The following is a 17,852-nucleotide window of genomic DNA, read 5'->3' as shown; positions in this document are numbered from 1 at the left end:
GGGGCAAGAGAGAAGAGAGGAGAAATTTGTCAAAAACGAGATAATGCTTTTATACAAAAGTTCTGAGAGTTAAAATTAAGACCTACCTGCTAAAATACTGAGCTTTAGAATTATTACATGCTGTTGATGCCCTGGCTAGATTTAGCCTAGTTTTCATGAGAAATCACTAGAGTCATGTAGCTCTGAGTCCAGACCATTTAGATTGAAATAAAATTTTAACGAGCCTTGTCTGCATCCTGGGGCTCCTTCGACCCACAGAGGGCACTGTGCTCAAGTTCATCCTGTGTTCTGCCTTCAAGGGCAAGGCAGTGCCCATAAATGGAAACAGGAATGGAGCTCAGGATACTCCCAAGAAATTTACTTATCCTTGTTTTTTTTCCTTTCTTTTTTCTTCTTTTTTCTTTTTTTTCCCCTTTTTTTTATTTCTTTCTTCTTTTTTTTCCTTTTCTTTTTTTAAAGAAGATGCCAATCAAGTGTTGTTCAGAGAAGTCTAAACATAGAGGAAATAGTTGTTTGAAGCTGGAGTTTTACATGAAATATGAACTTAATTTAGAGTAACTTTGAAGACTTAAATTCTTGCTTTGCATTCTCAAAGCTTTATCTTGGGAGGGGGGAAATCACTATTCTCAGACTAAGTTTTTTTTTGTTTGAGTGCGGTCGTTGGGGGAGGTTGTTTTTTTTTGGGGGGGGTCCAGATTTATATTGTGCTTTACAGAGTCAGCTTTTTTACAGGTAAGATTTCTAATGACATAAAAATAATGTGATTATAGCACAGGACTGCTTCTGATATTCAGCTTATTTATTTTACATAGATTGGTAATAAGGAGTAGTCGTGCCGTATCACTTGTCTTAGCGATTTGCAGTCCTTGAGAAGGAGAAACATACATATCCCTTAATCTCTCTTCCTTGCTTTCCTTCCTTTCCATGAAACTGGTACAGCGGCTGTTTCACTCCAGGCAGGATTCTGTGATCACCTTGATTTACAGCGACAATACGCTAGCAGAGACTGATGCTTACAGTTTTGGATTTGTTTTCTTAAAACTGGCTGCAGTATGCTGTTGCTGTTGAGCTGATGGTTTTCGGTTAGGCCACTTGTCCCTCTGTGGGGTGTGTGCCATTATTATGGCACATTATTACATCAGATGATGTGCAATATTCTCTCTTCTGATTTTTTTTTGTTTGCTTGTTTTTTTATTAAGGGAAAAGAGAGAAAAACCTATGAAAGACGCCGTGAAGCTGGGCAGGAGGACGATGCTTGTCGTATACCACCAAACCAAGCAGATGGGGGTGAAGTAGTTCAGGATGTCAACAGTGGTGTGCAGATGGTTATGATGGAACAGTTGGATCCAACACTTCTTCAAATGAAGACTGAAGTAATGGAAGGTGCAGTGCCTCAGGAAACGGAGGCTACAGTGGATGACACACAGATCATAACACCTCAGGTTGTTAATATGGAAGAGCAGCCTATAAATCTTGGTGAGCTTCAGCTGGTCCAAGTACCAGTTCCAGTGACTGTACCTGTTGCCACCACTTCTGTGGAAGAACTTCAGGGAGCATATGAAAATGAGGTTTCCAAAGGAGGCCTGCAAGAGGGAGAGCCCATGATCTGTCACACTCCCCCTTTACCAGAAGGCTTCCAGGTAGTGAAAGTGGGTGCAAATGGTGAGGTGGAGACGCTGGAACAAGGTGAACTTCAGCCCCAAGAAGATCCTAATTGGCAAAAAGATCCAGACTATCAGCCACCAGCCAAAAAAACAAAGAAAAACCAAAAGAGTAAGCTACGCTACACTGAGGAAGGCGAAGATGTGGATGTCTCTGTGTATGACGTTGAAGAGGAGCACCAGGGGGGTTTGTTGTCTGAGGTCAATGCAGAAAAAGTAGTGGGTAACATGAAGCCACCTAAACCAACAAAAATCAAAAGGAAAGGTGGGTTTGTAAGCGGATTTCTAAACTGCACTGGTTGTGACTGCACCTTGCAATACAGTTGAAGTGATTGAGTAGATGCAAATGGGAGTAAAGCAGGCATGCTCAGTGTCACTTACCGTTTTGTATAAGAGCTCTCAGCTCTGTTTTCTGGGCAAACCTGCTCTCTCCTGTCTGTAGGTTTGCAAAGGAGCTCATTTGCCTTGTGTGATGCTGTGGTATTAGTATTCCCATATCACTACAGTTGAAAAGGTTCTGCTTTTTGCTGTAATGCATATTCAAGAGATTATTGTGTACCATAAAGTTTTACATCAGGAACCAGTGGTATAATTAGTTTTTGGGGGGGCAGAGCTTTTCAGACAGTCACATTACTGAGGAAGCACCTCAACACTCACACAGGTACTCAGACCTTTGTGTACATTCTTCTAATGGAATCTACTCTGTCTTTATTCTATAGGCAAGTTGGGTCTATCTGAATCTGTCAGATTTCCTCTATGGGACAAGCTGGAAAGGAAGTAACTATGCGATGCTGCTCTCTTTCTTTATTATTTTTTTTTCTTCCCCTGTGAGAGCAATTTTTCACCTGACCATGTTAGGTGCAAAGCTCATTCTGTACATAGATACAAAAACGAACTCTGGGACTGATCCGAAGTTACTTAAAGCTGTAGAAGACATTCTGTTTGTCTTGGGTGTTATTAGGGCCCTCAGTTTGCTGTGTTCTGAGGTTTGTGCTGCCATTGCTTCCTATGGAAAAATAAGGTGAGGCTGGAGCTAAACAGAAGGCAGATGGAGCAGAAAAACAAAACAGGGAATAGGTTATAAACTGGACCAGTAAAACATGTAGGAATGAAAGCATGTTTCCACTGTTCCTCACTTAAGTTTCTGTTATAAAACTTAATATAGGAGTAATTTCGTAACTGTCATCAAATTTAAACAATGTTCTTTTGACCCTTCTGCCAAAAAAGTGTAATTCATGTTCTTAGCTTTCTTTTCATACCTCTGCATTATCTAACTGAATGGTTTGAAATTTGCAAATAGCCAAGTGATAAGAAAATAAGGGAGTTTGTTTCCCTCGTTGAAGGGATGTACACTCTCTAGCAGTATCTTCTGTCCATTGGCTGTTTATACAAAGGCTATGATGCCTGCGTGCCATTTGCTGCTGTAATCTAATCTTTCAGAACAAAAGGAACATTGCTGATTCATGGTGGGGGGGGGGTGGAGAGGGAGAAGCTGTGTCATATTTTTTGCCACTAAATCTGAATGTCCCCATCTTCCTGTTTTCTGCAAATGATTAGGTACACGCCCTCACAAGTGCCCAGATTGCGACATGGCCTTTGTGACCAGTGGAGAGTTGGTTCGGCATCGCCGCTACAAACACACCCACGAGAAACCGTTCAAATGTTCAGTGTGTGATTATGCTAGTGTGGAGGTATGTTAATTGTCACAGTGCCAAGTACATGCTTGTGTGCTTCAAGTCTTATTCATCATCTGTTACAAACTTTCCTCCTTGACCATTTTTGAAAAGCCTCTGAGTAAATGGGTTATGAATTACAGAATCAGTGAGGTTGGAAGGGACCTCTGGAGATCATCTAGTCCAACCCCCCTGCTCAAGCAGGGTCACCTAGAGCATGTTAGACAGGATTGCATCCAGGAGGGCTTTGAATATCTCCAGAGAAGGAGACTCCACAACCTCACTGGGTAACCTCTTCCACTGCTCTGTCACTCTCACAGTGAAGAAATTCCTCCTCACGTTCAGGCGGAACTTTCTGTGCTTCAGTTTTTGCCCCATTGCCTCTTGTGCTGTTGTGTGGGACAACTGAGAAGAGTTTGTCCCCATCCTCTTGATGCCCTCCCTTCTGATACTTATACACACTGATAAGATCCCCCCTCAAGCTTCTCTTCTCCAGGCTAAACAGGCCCAGCTCTCACAGCCATTCCTCAGAGAGCAGATGCTGCAGCCCTCTGATCATCCTCGTAGCCCTACGCTGGACTCTCTCCAGTAGCTCCGTGTCTCTCTTGTACTGGGGAGCCCAGAACTGGACACAGTACTCAAGATGAGTCCTCCCCAGGGCTGAGTGGAGGGGCAGGTTCACCTCCCTCGACCTGCTGGCAACACTCTTCCTAATGCACCCCAGGAGACCATTGGCCTTCCTGGCCACCAGGGCACATTGGTGGCCCATGGTCAGCTTGTTGTCCACTAGCACTCCGAGGTCGTCTGCACAGCTGCTTTCTGAATGAATTAGGTCTGTTTTTTTGGAAGCAAGTGATAGGGTTTCCTCAGTTGATGGGAAACCTATTTGAGGATATTTGTGCACCGAAACCCTAGATCATTTCCATTTCCTCTTTGGAGACTGTAGTTTTCATTGTTTTTAAAAAGAGCAGTCCTTTAAGATGAGTAAAGGAGTTGAAGGAGGCAGGTATCTGCTGAGTAGAATGTACTTTAAGACTAGTGATGCTCTCCAATTTTAAAATGTGCACTTTGCATCTTACATATCTGTTGATAAAGTGACTGCTGCCAAAATGAATGGCGCTTTCCCAAATTAGTGAAAAACAGCTTTGCTAATTCTAAGAGGTTATCTAATTTGCTTGAGCAAATAAAGCTTACCTGAATGTTCTACCCTGTGCCCTAAGCAGCACTGTTGCTTGTGCTGCAGGACAGCTTTTAAAATGTAATAAAAACTACATTGCAAGGTGGGGATAGGAAATCTGAGCAAGGTCACGAGCAAAATTTTTAAAAAGTGATCTGTGCAGTGGAGGAAGGTTACAGTGGAGATGTTGAATTGGGTGCTTAATCTTCTTTTATTTATTTATTTATTGAGTTTTCTGGGTGTGGGTGTTTCAGTTTGTGTGTGTATGTTTTGGGGTTTATTTTTTGAGGGGGGAATGCTGGGGTTTTTGTGGGTCTTTTAAGTTTTATCTATTTATTTATTAAACAAACAAACAAACAAAACTTTGAGCTGTGACTGCGGTGTTGTAATTCCAGGCCCTGAGGTCTGAAGTGATGAATGCGTTGTGTTGCAGTGCATGAATTAGGAAAGAATAAACAAGTTGGTCCTATGTGAGCTGGTTGCAGGGTTTTATAGACAGCAGTTGGTGCAGCTTGCTCTTACTGAAGCAGAAAACGCTTTCCGTTCATGTCTGCTAATTTTTAAGCTATGTTCATGCCTCCTAGATAATGGCAGGAGCGCAAAGGGATTAAGTCACCTTGATTGCAGGACTAGGGCTTTTTTATTGAGTTACTGATTTATGTTCTTCCTGAAAGTAACTGGAGGGCATCCCAGGAGGCACCCTGTGGAAGAACATCTGCAGTGTTCCTGGGTGCATGCTTTCCTGGAATGCTTTTTCTCTGTGTCTGTCCAGGATGCTTTCAAATTTTAGCTTATCCTCTGACGTTGAGATGGTTGATGCCAGTAAGGTGAGTGCAGGAGACAAAATCTGGCTGCTTTGAATGTAGGAGCAAGACTAGGAATAAAGCTGGGAGGTGGAACAGAGTGGGAAAGGGAGTATGAGTGGTTACATGGCAGTGCAAGACTGGCACTGAAACTGGTTGGTTGGTTGGTTGTATTATTTTTAACCTTGCTACTGAAACAAAATGTTACTGTAACAAAATTTTTGACTGATTTCCTTTACTTTGGAAATCTTACCTATTCATGCTTACTAACTCCAGTCTTGCTCTTGGCTTTCAGGTTAGCAAATTGAAACGCCACATTCGCTCTCACACTGGAGAGCGTCCGTTCCAGTGCAGCTTGTGCAGCTATGCCAGCAGGGATACTTACACGCTGAAGGGGCACATGAGGACCCACTCTGGTACTGATGTCATGCTTTTAGCACGCTGTCTGTGTGCTGGTGTCTGAGTGCTTGGACAGTGCATAATGGTGCTCATGCTCGGAGTCAGCAAAATGAAGTATTCAAGTTTAGTGTAAAATTATCATGAAGTCTGTAGCTGAAGAGAATGCACTGTTTATCAACATTAATAAATTCATAAACTGACACTAGTAATTGCTCTGAGAAATGTGCTAGAGGATTCTGATTTTTGCCTTCACTGTGAGGTGACAGAATACAGGCCCTTTATCAGTATGAAGATGAGCAATATCTTCTTTATTGATGTTTTACTTCCCACTGAAGGTTATAGCCATTTTTAGTTTCATTCTTGAGTGTAATTGCAACAGTGTCTGGATGCAGTTTGTAAAGATCCTTAGTTTTTTCTGTGATAGAAATAGGACTTTTTTTCTAGCATGGAACACTGCTGGAGTGCTAAACTGATGAGGCTGCTAAAATTTAATGACAGAACTGTGCTTGTATGCATGAGCATTCAAAAGAAAATCTCAGATTTGATGTTCACAGTGTTCCAGCATCTTGCATGTAGGTCTTGAATGTGTTTCTCATTGTAAGGACTAATAATTAACTCATTTGCTCAAGAGTGAATTTGTTTTGTCTTTGTGTTGTAGAAAGATATTTATGGGAACTAAAACTTCTAGAGAAAGAAACATCATTGAGCTGTTTGCTGGTTTCTGGGGAGTTATTTTATTTTAGGGCTTTTTGATTAGATTTCTTGTTAATAAAAGTGCTTGTGCTACTTTTTTTCCCTCCGTTACTGTAGGAGAGAAGCCATATGAGTGTTACATCTGCCATGCTCGCTTTGCTCGGAGTGGTACCATGAAGATGCACATTTTACAGAAACATACGGAGAATGTGGCCAAATTTCACTGTCCTCACTGTGATACTGTTAGAGCAAGAAAGAGGGACTTGGGTATGTATCTTGGCAACATGGCCATTAGCGAAGTTACTACAGAAGGCTACACAAAACATGCCTTCCCAAAATTAGAGTTCATGTAACCCATCAGCTGTCTTCCCCCCGCTTTAACCTAGTAAATCCAGTAACTGCACAAAATGAAGCACAGGCTTAGAAGTGTGGCTGGTAATACATACTTTTAGCCTTTTAGCTTACAGTAACTGCTGCATGCTATGGGAACAGCACTTTCAATTTCTTTTCACTATTTGAAAATGCAGCATGTTTTTCAAGCATCCAAGGCAAGTTATTTTCATGTCCATAGGTGCGAGGCATTTATTGAACTTAGACGAATATTTTAACTGTACGACTTAAGGTCCGAGAAATCGGAAGGTCATTTGGCGTGACCTCCTATGTATTGGAGGCCATTAATTATCACCCAGATATATCTTCATCAAGCTGAAAGGCTTGAATTAGCCTAAATGATTTCATTTTTCAGAAAGTGGATCTGTGTGCCACAGACAGAATAGGAGAGACTGAGTTGTCACAAAAGCCCTGAGTCCTTGCAGTAGGAGAGTGTTGACCTGGTGAGCAGTTCCCCATGATTCTAGCAGGCAAGCTCTCTTTTATGATATACAAGAAGGTGAAAAATAGTACTACTCCCAGAGCAATTGAAGATAATCTTTCTCAGTGAAGAAAAGGCTGAGATTTGGCATAATTCTGTCTATAAGCAAAATATCAACCAAATAACGGGAAGGTAGGTTCTCCTTCATAACAAACAGATGTAAAGTGCTACAATGAAGGACACGTTGAGACGATGACACCAAGTGTCTATGAAGCAAACAAGTACTGATCTATAACAGGAAAAAACAGAATAGCTGTGAAGATTTTTTTTTTCATAAGGATTGTTCAAGCTACAGCAGGCTACCTTGTGCAGGTGCAATATGCTCATATTTGGAGGATTTTAAAGTGATTAAAACCTCTGATAGGGGTTAGCTGTTGGTACCCCTGTTACCCTCTAGTCCTGTCACTTTGACTTCTGATCCTGCAAAAAATCCTGTTTCCCAATGTATTACCTGGCTTCTGACTGTATTCAGGCAATTCAGAGTGGTCTTAAGTGTCTTGAGGACAGTGCTGTGTTTTACCTTGACTTTACTTCATCTGTTGCATGAACTTCAGTAGCAAAAATTTATGTTGCTCTATCTTCCGAGAGAATCCTTACAGATTGTCCGAAGCAGTCCTGGGCATCAGTGATCTGGCTGCTATGTTTTTGAGATGGATTTTTGAAATAGTCTACACACTAACAGTCTAAGAATCCTGCTGTATTTTACAGATAGTGAATTTTGAATATAAGTTATGTGGTATATCATCAAACACTTTATCAACTCAAGAGTATACCGAGGGAAAGACACTGAGAGATTGTATACCAGGCTCTTTCACCCTTGGATAGCCGTGATGTGATTAAAGGCTCTGGTTCTTGCATTCCTAGGTGTCCATTTGCAAAAGCAGCATTCCTACACTGAGCAGGGCAAGAAGTGTCGATACTGTGATGCTGTGTTTCATGAGCGATATGCCCTCAAACAGCATCAAAAGTCTCACAAGAATGAGAAGCGCTTCAAGTGTGACCAGTGTGATTATGCATGCAGGAAGGTAAGCTGGTGGGACTGACAGCCCTTAAGAGCAGTAGAACAGGAGCTAAACACGTAAGCTAAGAAATCTTATCTGTTAAGTTTGACCAACTTTCAAAATCAGTGTTAGCTCTCTGACTTTTATTTATTTATTTAAAGGGTATGGGAGAGTTCAGTGGCTTTTGCTTTCTGCTGAAGTGCTCCCCTGTGGAGAGTATCTTTTAAGGGAGTTAAGTCACAACCTTGGCATATCGGTTGACAAAGAGCTAGAGTTGCTTGGAGGATGGAAGTAGGTAGGACCGAATATGCCATCAGTCAGAGTGTGGTTGCACTCGGGCAGGACCATCTTCTCCTGGGTGTTTTTCTTGGACTAAAGTGTTTGACCTCATCTTGCCTGCAGAAATAAATTTCTCAGTGTCTACATCTGAAAGTTTTCAAGTTATTCTTTCTCTTTGGTTTGTCCCTACCAGGAGTGGTGCATGATCATTCATAAACGGACCCATACTGGAGAAAAACCTTATGCCTGTAGCCATTGTGATAAAACCTTCCGTCAAAAACAGCACCTTGATAAGCACTTCAAACGATACCATGATCCCAACTTTGTCCCTGCTGCATTTGTCTGTTCCAAGTGTGGTAAAACTTTCACTCGCAGGGTAAGGGAGTGTGTGTGTGTGTGTGTGTGTGTGTATAAATACATTTTGTGTTGTGCTTTTTGGCTGAATGGGGGTTTTGGAAGGGAGGAGCCCTGTTACTCAAAGAAAAGGGTGGCTGGGGCACAAGGCACAACACTGATCTTTTAAAAGGTGGCACTTGCTGCTCTCTGAGAGGAGGCTCTGGTATTGATACTGATACTGGCATGTGCTAGCAGTAGCATCATGAGCAGTAGGAAAACTCAGCTTTATGAGTAGAAGTTAGTGAAATTTACCTATATTTTTCCATTTTTCCATTACAAAGAGGAAAAAGAGACAAGCAGTCAGAAATGTCTGTGTAAACACAGGGCCAGAATATCTGATCTTGATTTCAATGCATGTTGTTTTTTTTGTTTTTTTTCCCCCATTCTGAACAGAACACAATGGCCAGACATGCTGATAATTGTTCTGGCCCAGATGGTGGGGAAGGAGAGAATGGAGGAGAGACAAAGAAGGGCAAACGTGGCAGAAAGAGAAAAATGCGCTCTAAGAAAGAAGATTCCTCTGATAGTGGTAAGATACAGCTCAGTACCTTCTTAGCATTACAGGCTTGTGATTCATTGTTTCTTTGTTAGCTGTTTGCCAGTTCTGCAGGTTTGGTTTGGTACCTGAAAGGCCTTTATGTACTTGATAAGGGGAAAAAATGATTGTGTATGTATGTACATAGAGGACTGTGTGTGTTTAGGAAGGATGGTGTGAATTCGGCTGTCCCGGACCTCTTCCGAGACTCAGTAGTTGGGGAAAAAAGTGCTGTGTCTGTTACCCTTTGCCTAGACTGCAGTTGTCTGTCTTGCATGCTCTTCTGAGTGTTAGTACACTGTCTGATACATTTTTCCAGTACTAAAGTCATGTTGTCCCCTGCTTTGGCCTGTCAGCTGCTGAAGTAGACAGACTGATAGTTGATAAAAGTTGAGATCTGAGGAAAATATGAAGAAGCTCTAAAAAGGTAGGACCTGAAAAATTCAGTAAAAGAAATTTGTCTTTGAATGACTGCGTACAATAGTGCAGCACATGCATACCTCCTTGTACATAAGGAAGTAGGTGCTTACAGACATGAGGAAATGTCTGGAAAGCAGTAGTGCACAGAACAAATAGATGCTAATGTGAGATGTCGTGGCAATAAAATCAATCCCTTCAGCATAATCTGACTGAGGGGGATGAAAGCACATCATATCCAGAGTATTTGCAGTCTTTCTGGGATGTTGAACTGATCTTTTTTCAAGCCAGGAATGCACCCATAAGATGGCAGCGTATAGTTAACCCTGGTATGTTTGGCTGCTTTCTGTTTTCTGTCTTAATTTACTTGTGAGATTTGAAGTTGAGGCCTGGTATGTGTTATGACGCCTCATCTTTGTGGAATCCCAAAGACCAATGGCCACCTTTTTGAAGGTATTTTTCACTTGATAGTAATCATTTTTATCACACCCTGGTCAACAGTTGTGCAGCTTGGATACTTTTTGGGTGTCTCTCTTAACTGAAAAGTATTAGAGCCATTATTGCTGCTTCTAAGAAAATGAAATCTCTACAGTTCATTCTTCCCCCTCAGATAAATGGAAGTATGCCTCATGCAATGGCTCACCTCTTCATGAGGAAGATAAGCTACTCTTCTGTGCAGTGGGCATGCTTAGACATTCTGGGGCAGTCATTTTACCCTTCTGACAGTCTGTTCCCCTTGACACCTTTTATTGCTTTTTGTCTGATTTGGTTTTGCATGGAGTATTCTGGGCACATTGATGGTGCTAACTGGTAATTTCGGGGATGTCCTGAAGTATAAAACTTTGCGCCATTAGCTCAATACACCACAAAAAAATTGCAAGAAGTTAAAACTTGTCATGAGCACCATTGGACTGGAATCAGTTTCTAAGAAGTGCAGTTAGTTGGCATGGAGGGGAGGTGCTATCATAAATCGGTTGGTGGACAGGGCCTCATAAAATAGGCTGTTCTATGTCATAAAGAGAGGTCTTGGAGAAGATGCTCTTGGTCACTGATTGATGACCTATGGTATGTTGATGATCCTTGAAAGCATGGCAAGGTGTCTGCAAAGCTGTGTTCAACTGTGATGCTTAAGACCTCCCCAGTTTCATGTGACTTTACTGTTTTCAACTTGACATTGAGGTCCTGAACACTAGTTGCGGTGTTCAGGAACTGCTACCCCAGTTGCTGATCTACGTTACAGAAAAAGATAAGTACAGTGCTGCTGTTTCTTGAGGGCTAGGAGAATTACTGTTGGATCACTCTTGACTTCTGGAGTGTTTCATAGAGGTATTGAAGTCACTACCACCAAATGAAATCATGTTTTCTTTCCCTTTCTGAATGGCATTTTGTTCCCTTTAATGTAGGAGTAACAAACTTGAGTCTGTGCCACTAGGTTCTTAGCAAAGGCCTCATTCGCCTTCTCTGTTACCAGAGCCAGCTCCCTTCAATTGAGGATTAAGTAATGGCTCTGTAGGTGAATGTGTTTAACCTCTTTAAACTAAAGACTTGCTTAATGCACTTCTTCGAGGATTTTTTTTTTCTTTTTTCCTAGAGGAAAGTGCTGAACCAGATTTGGATGATAATGAAGATGAAGAGGAGACAGCAGTAGAAATTGAGGCTGAACCAGAAGTTGAGCAAGAGGCTCCTGCACCACCTCCTAGTCAGAAACGAAGAGGAAGACCACCAGGCAAAGCTGCCACCCAACCAAAACAATCCCAGCGTAAGTCACTACTTGAAGCTTACGTTACAATGCTTGTTTGAACTGCATCTTCCTTGGATTTGGCAGCTCTCATCAGAGAACTCCTGCCCTCAAGTGAGCTTATTTAAAAAGTAAATAGCTGCACTTTTCTCTAGCTTGCTATGATCTTCCTTGTGCATGATGCTTGTTGCAAGCATTTCCTGGTTGTTAGGGAACATGCCTGTTTCAGATCATGCAAAAGGGAGATGACAGGATTTGTTTTTTTTTCTTTGATAACATTCCAGTTAATAAGTGTGTGTGCAAACTTTTTTTTGTCTTTCTTTCTTTCTTTTTTTTTTCTTTTTCTTTTTTTGTCCCAGTTGCTGGGTGTCTGCTCATGTTGCACTTGCTGTTAAAGAAACTGTTACAAGAACCACCATGGTATTTTATGCATGTAGACTTTTGCAAATATTACTACAAGCAAACATGCTTCAGACCTGTAGTTTGGAGCATAGCATAAATACTGCGTAGTTGCAACTCCACAGAGGTTTCTTCTTAAGCATAGAAATCAATAGCTATACAAAGTCTAAGTAAAATTTTAGAAAGTGCAGGAAGCAGTTCTTCCTTCAAGAGGTGAATGCTGCCTGGTGACTTGGCTGTTTGATCAGTGCTCCAAATACAGCACATGTCCTTCCAAAGCTTACAGCCTGCAGAAGCATTTTACGTTGACTATATTCACTAGTGTTGCTGTGGACTCTGAATCTGACTGAAACTTTGCCTTACTCTAAGTGTAGAGGAGCTGATTTGAGGTGCACCTGTATATTGATAGTCTCGATTACTCTGTAAAAATTGCTTAAATACTGTCTCATATATTCCTATATATCTTTTGAAATTTGCTGCTAAAACATCTTCACACAGGAGCCAGGGAGGTAGGGGCTTGATACTTGGATGAATGAGAGGCAGGCTAAATTATTCTGCCCTGAGGTGGGAATGTGTCTTTATTGGGAGCCCCTCCTTTCCTTTCTATGCAAAGGTCTAAGTATCAACTGAAAAAGTCATCTGAGGGAGGTGCAGGCCAGCCCTGGAACCAGTAAAAATCTGTCATTTTCCTCCTCCTCCCCATCCCCTTTCTTTTCTGCCCTTCTAGCTGCAGCAATCATTAAGGTTGAAGACCAGAACACTGGTGAAATTGAAAATACTATGGTTGAAGTAAAGAAAGAACCTGATGCAGAACCAGTAGAGGAAGAAGAAGAAGCTCAACCTGCTGTAGTGGAAGCTCCCAATGGAGACCTCACTCCTGAGATGATTCTCAGCATGATGGACCGGTGATGGAAGACGACTATACTGGCAGGCTGAACTGGCCTGGGCTGTGTTTAAGCGGCTCGAATCTATTTTTCCTTTTACCCTTTTTCTTGGCTTTGGGAAATGCATCATTTTAGACCATTTTACCAAACTTACTGGGAAATAAAACTTAAAATGATGTTAGAATGTGATTTAACTAGAACTTGCTGTTTTATGTTAGCATTACAGGATCATGGAACATTAGGAAATATTTTGGAGTCCTTCAGGGTTTCCTATGAGACGCTTGATTAGTTTTGATCTGAGCTGCATTGTAAAGCTGGTCCGAGGACAGTGTTTACATGCAGCAAGTTTTAATATACAAAAGTGGGAGCCTTGACTGGAGTACATGGTAAACCACTCCGGACTTCCAGTTCGCAGTCTTTGAGCCTCCTTTTCTCAGTAGTGTTTGTAACTGTAAATGCAGACTTGAGAGGGTTCTAGACTTTTAAAATGTTTTTGCTTTTCCCCACCGACTAGTTCCGGTTTTCCGAGTCAGCTGCATATGGAAGTTTTGGCATGCTCCAACTGGTTTCTGTCCTTAATATGCTTTGCTTTTTGCAAAGCATTTCTGTAATGGTCAAGCTTGTAAATAACTTTTTTTTTTTTACATTTTAATCTTTTTCCATTAATTAAGAGGTATGCAAAAACGCAGTTTAAATAAACCCCGGTATTTTAATTCCTTTCAAACCAAGTGACAAGAGACTTTTATAGAGTGTAAATGTTGGAAAAGCTGTTGATAACCAATCATGTAGAGAAAGGTACCCAGACTACTCCTTGAAGATCAACAGATACCCACATGTGAAATCTGGTTTTGAAGCACACAACTGGCATTTGAAACATGTATAGTTAACCTTCTTTTTGAGTTATAATTCTATGACTACATTTTCTTTGCTCTGTCTTGTAGTTGTATTTTGTGTTTATGAATCCTATGTTAAGGCAGAAGTGGTGATTTATAAGTGGGTCACTGCAGCCCTCAAAACCTGGGCCAGGAAATATTAATAGGTCAGTAATTACACAATTTTGGATTTCTAATAGAGACAAAAGGAATAATGTGAAATACAAATGATGCCTGTATATAAACTGTCACATGTTAAAATATGTAAGCTTTTTATAGAGCCTCAGTCTTGCTGATTTCAAACAAATTTTTCTTCTATGTATCGTTTTTAAGAGAGCTATCAGTTTAGCTATCAGACCCTAAGTTGATGCATTTTTGTACTTAGCTGTACTGTGTGATATTTTTCATTATTTTAGGAAGCCAGCATGGGAAAAACTGTTATAAAATATGTAATGGGGTTTGAAAGCTGGGAAGGAGAATATACTGCTGTACAGCTAATAAATAATAATGGATTACCATGTGTGCTCACTGGCTGATTCTTTGTATTTATTAACTGTTTGTCCTGGCAGTGATTTCCAGACTGTAGTCTCTCCTCCTTATAGAAGGATGCTTCAGGCCTGAAGTTACAGTGTGTCTGTGCCTCTCGTGGTGGGTCTTTTCCTCTACCTGTGCTAAATGCAAGGTACCTACATCTTAAATCATGGTGTGCTGGTTTTGCCAGCCACAGGTGAATGTAGGCACATAATCAAATGCGGTTACTGTGGCCAAGCCAATACACTGCTAGTGTACAATCTGACTTGTCTTCTAGCAGCTTTTTTTGTATGCCATGGACCTAAGCTGCTTGCTCAGCTGGGCCTGAATGGAGGACCATGCCCAGATGAGATAATAACATAAAGTGTGCTGGACTAGCCACTCACTTGTTTAAATAAGTGTTTTCTTGCTTGAGCAAGGAGTGGGAGCAGCAGTTGCTTTTGTTGACATTGTCTGTGACTTCGTCATCTAAACAGTGGGAAGATTAGTCTCATTTCTCAGAATACAATGAAGATAAAACTTGGACTTGCCATAGTGTATGTTCCTCTACTTAGAATGAATTCTGAAAGTAGCTTAAAGAGCTGATAGAGTAAAGCAGTTGGATAACTTCAAACTGTGTAAGTTCTGGTTAGTTACTAACTTCGGAATGGAAGTCACTGCAAATGACATAATAGTACTCCTTTGCCACAGCCCGTTATTGGCAAGACAGGAAAGAACACACACATCAATGTGATGCAAGTTCAATCCACCTTATTATTCTACCTATCTAGCTTATATATCCTTTCAGCAGGCTCACATGTTCACACACTTTACAAAGCATCGTTATTGGTTGTCTAGCATTGTCCAGGTGTATCTGCTCAGTCTCTAATTGACTGCTGTGTCGACTCTCTTCCCAGGTGCATATACTTCCTCTTATCTTGCTGTAAAATAGCCAGGGCCCTGACACTCCTTAGAAAGAAATTCCTTAAAAGCACAAAAAGCAGTTGCTAGACATAATTTTCAGTAGATGTTGGGTTGGCTAGGTGTCTCTGGTTCCTTTGAACTTGGAGAGGGGGGGAAAAAAAAATGTGTGTCTAGAGGTCAGTTTGTGAAATCCTGAGCAGGATGGAAGGTTGCCTCAGCAGGTGGAAGATGAAAATGCAAGGCCTTTCTGGCAAGGATGAGCCAGATCTGGCCGCAGAGGAGGGTGGATTCTCAGCTGGACAAGGAGTTTGTGTCATCAGAAACCGTAAGAGATGCTTCAGATGGAGACACAGCTCAGAAGGAAACACCATTTGCATGAGCCTAGAGCAAGAGAGGCTTTGTGGAAGGGAACTAAGCTGTCTTCAGGCACTGTGCTTTTCTACAATATGCGTCAGTACTGATGGAATAAAAAGTGTGGTAACAACTGCTGTTGCAGATGACTGTCTCAGTCCCCTCCTGTCTGTGCACAGTCCAGGACTTGTGCTGTAGCACCACCGTGTGCCAGGTGGGTTGCAGTGAGCGCTGTCCCTCCTCATGTTACAAATATGATGGGAAAAGAGGGGTGCCGTGATCTCTTAGAACCTGTGGTTTAACCCACTACTGAAAAGGGGAGCATGAAAAATGTTGCAATGCTGCTTTGTTTTAAGTAGTGGTCTGTAATGGTGCCCCGAGGAGGTCTTACATGCGTTCTAGCGGAGATCTGCCTTGGTCCACACCAGCACTACTGTACAAGCTCCCATAAGCAGCAGTTTGTGCTGTTCCCAGGTGACAGCAAAGCCCAAGGCACATGTTGCCAGCTGCCCCAGTGTTCAGAGGAACTAGGAGAAATTGCTTGCTGTGTGAATAGCTTGCTGGTAGGCTGGAAGAGGAGAGGCTGCCAGGTGGATCTGTCTAAAAAGTACAGAAATGACTGCTTCCAAATTGTCTTTAATTGTCTTTTATCTACTGGCAGGCTGTCATGTTTCTTGGCAGTTCTTGCCCTGTTAGTCACAACCCACTGCAGCAGCACATGTGGGAAGATGAAGCTCATTTATCAGGAACTCAACTCCTATTGTGCTTTTTATGAGGAAATGATTTCTAAGCAACATTACTTAACAAAATAGCTATGCATAGTATTCTTAAATTATCAGATTCACTCTGCGTGTATTGTAGGCTGCTTTTTGATTTTCCCAGAAGGCCATACAAGGGTTTAGTAGGGATGGGAGCAGTCACCCTGTGGCCATTTTCCTTTTTGCTCAGACAGGTCTGTCACTACTCTTTCACTTGATAAATCAGCTGACCTGGTTTCTGCATACTTGCTCAGTAAATAGTACTGTCATGCAGCCCATTTTTGATGTGCCTTGAGCTCTGGCTTTTGCAAGGGGCAGGTGTCTCCATTTATGTTCCTCCCACAGGCTTCTGGTTTGCCCTTGGTTGAGCTGCTCTGGAGAAATCCAATGCAGTGTTCCAGCAAGCCCTTGAATATGGGTGGCCAGGGTGGTAAGTGCCAGCATCTCCAAGTGATGTAGCCAAGTCTGAATGCAGGCAGCACATCTCTGCCCTAGAAAAGTATAAAAAGCACAGTCTGTTCCCACCATTATTATCCTCACTGGAAAAGCTGTGTCCTGGACAGCGCATGAAAAGGTATGGTTAGCATGCATCATTGTAGCACCCACCAGCCTGGCCACACTGAGTTAATAGGCACTTGGGTGTTTGGAGGTAGGATTAGCTCACCTGGTTTCCAGACTGTGGCCAGTATCTCTCCCTTAGTGCAGTAACTGCAGACTGATGTAGAATAAGAGGAAAAAAGTCTGTGAGCAAGTCCTGCTAAGGAAGGGAGGTTGTGCAGCTGCAAAGAGTGCTGTTACAGGTCCGTTTGCTCTTTCTGCTGGCATCCAGATCTCATCTGACTTGCCTGGCTGCCATCTCTGGTGCTGTGGGCTGCTCTCCTGAGGGGCCCACGCAGAGAGGGGCGGGGTCTCTGAGTGATTGCTGCAGCCTGCCAAAGGCACATTTGGCTTCCAGCAATTGAGAGCTTCCCCGGGTTAGAGACACTAGTTCCTTTGAAATTACTAACGAGGTACTAAGCCCACTTCTTTAGCAGAGAGTATCAGACTGAAGTTTCAGTGGTACAAACTATGGCTTTTCCTCTTCTACCTCAGTGCAGGAAAAGTGATGACCTCTTTACTCTTTTGTCTTCAGATCATTGCAATGGTCTTCATGCAGGTGGTTCTCTAGATGAGAAGAGAGCAAGTGCAGATCAGAGGACAGTTCAGGAAGGGAAGTGTGGCTCAGCTCCTTAGATCTAGAGGATGAAGAGCCACCCTGGGCAGAGCAGGTAGCATTTTCAGAGCTGCTTGACTCATACAAGGCTTATGGAGGGTAGGCAGTGCTGCCTGTGGGCAGAGTGAATCCAAACTAGCCTTGACACAACTGGGCGTGTGGACATACTGTCCTAAGCTACCCTGGTGGGAACAAGGCAAGAGCTGCAGTAAATTTGCTGGTCTGAGTGTATATTTAAGAGCAGCCTTTGAAACTTCAGCCAGAGCTCTGCAAGCTCCAAGGGAGTCTTCAGCTGAAA

General features: G+C 42.2%; 1 protein-coding gene across 1 annotated transcript; it reads left to right on the top strand.

The window, feature by feature from the left end:
* Positions 1-1,196: 1,196 nt before the first annotated feature.
* LOC134149726 (transcriptional repressor CTCF-like) lies at positions 1,197-12,953 on the top strand (the record flags this gene model as incomplete). Its single annotated transcript, XM_062592934.1, has 10 exons — positions 1,197-1,926; positions 2,239-2,322; positions 3,219-3,352; positions 5,610-5,730; positions 6,524-6,673; positions 8,142-8,302; positions 8,751-8,933; positions 9,347-9,482; positions 11,497-11,664; positions 12,770-12,953. Coding segments are annotated over 10 exons (2,049 nt in total), but the record flags the coding sequence as incomplete, so codon positions are not given.
* Between the last annotated feature and the right edge of the window lie 4,899 nt (positions 12,954-17,852).

This window comes from Rhea pennata, chromosome 21 (genome assembly GCF_028389875.1).
Source record: "Rhea pennata isolate bPtePen1 chromosome 21, bPtePen1.pri, whole genome shotgun sequence".
Taxonomy (NCBI): domain Eukaryota; kingdom Metazoa; phylum Chordata; class Aves; order Rheiformes; family Rheidae; genus Rhea; species Rhea pennata.
This window is presented reverse-complemented; position numbering and strand designations above follow the sequence as displayed.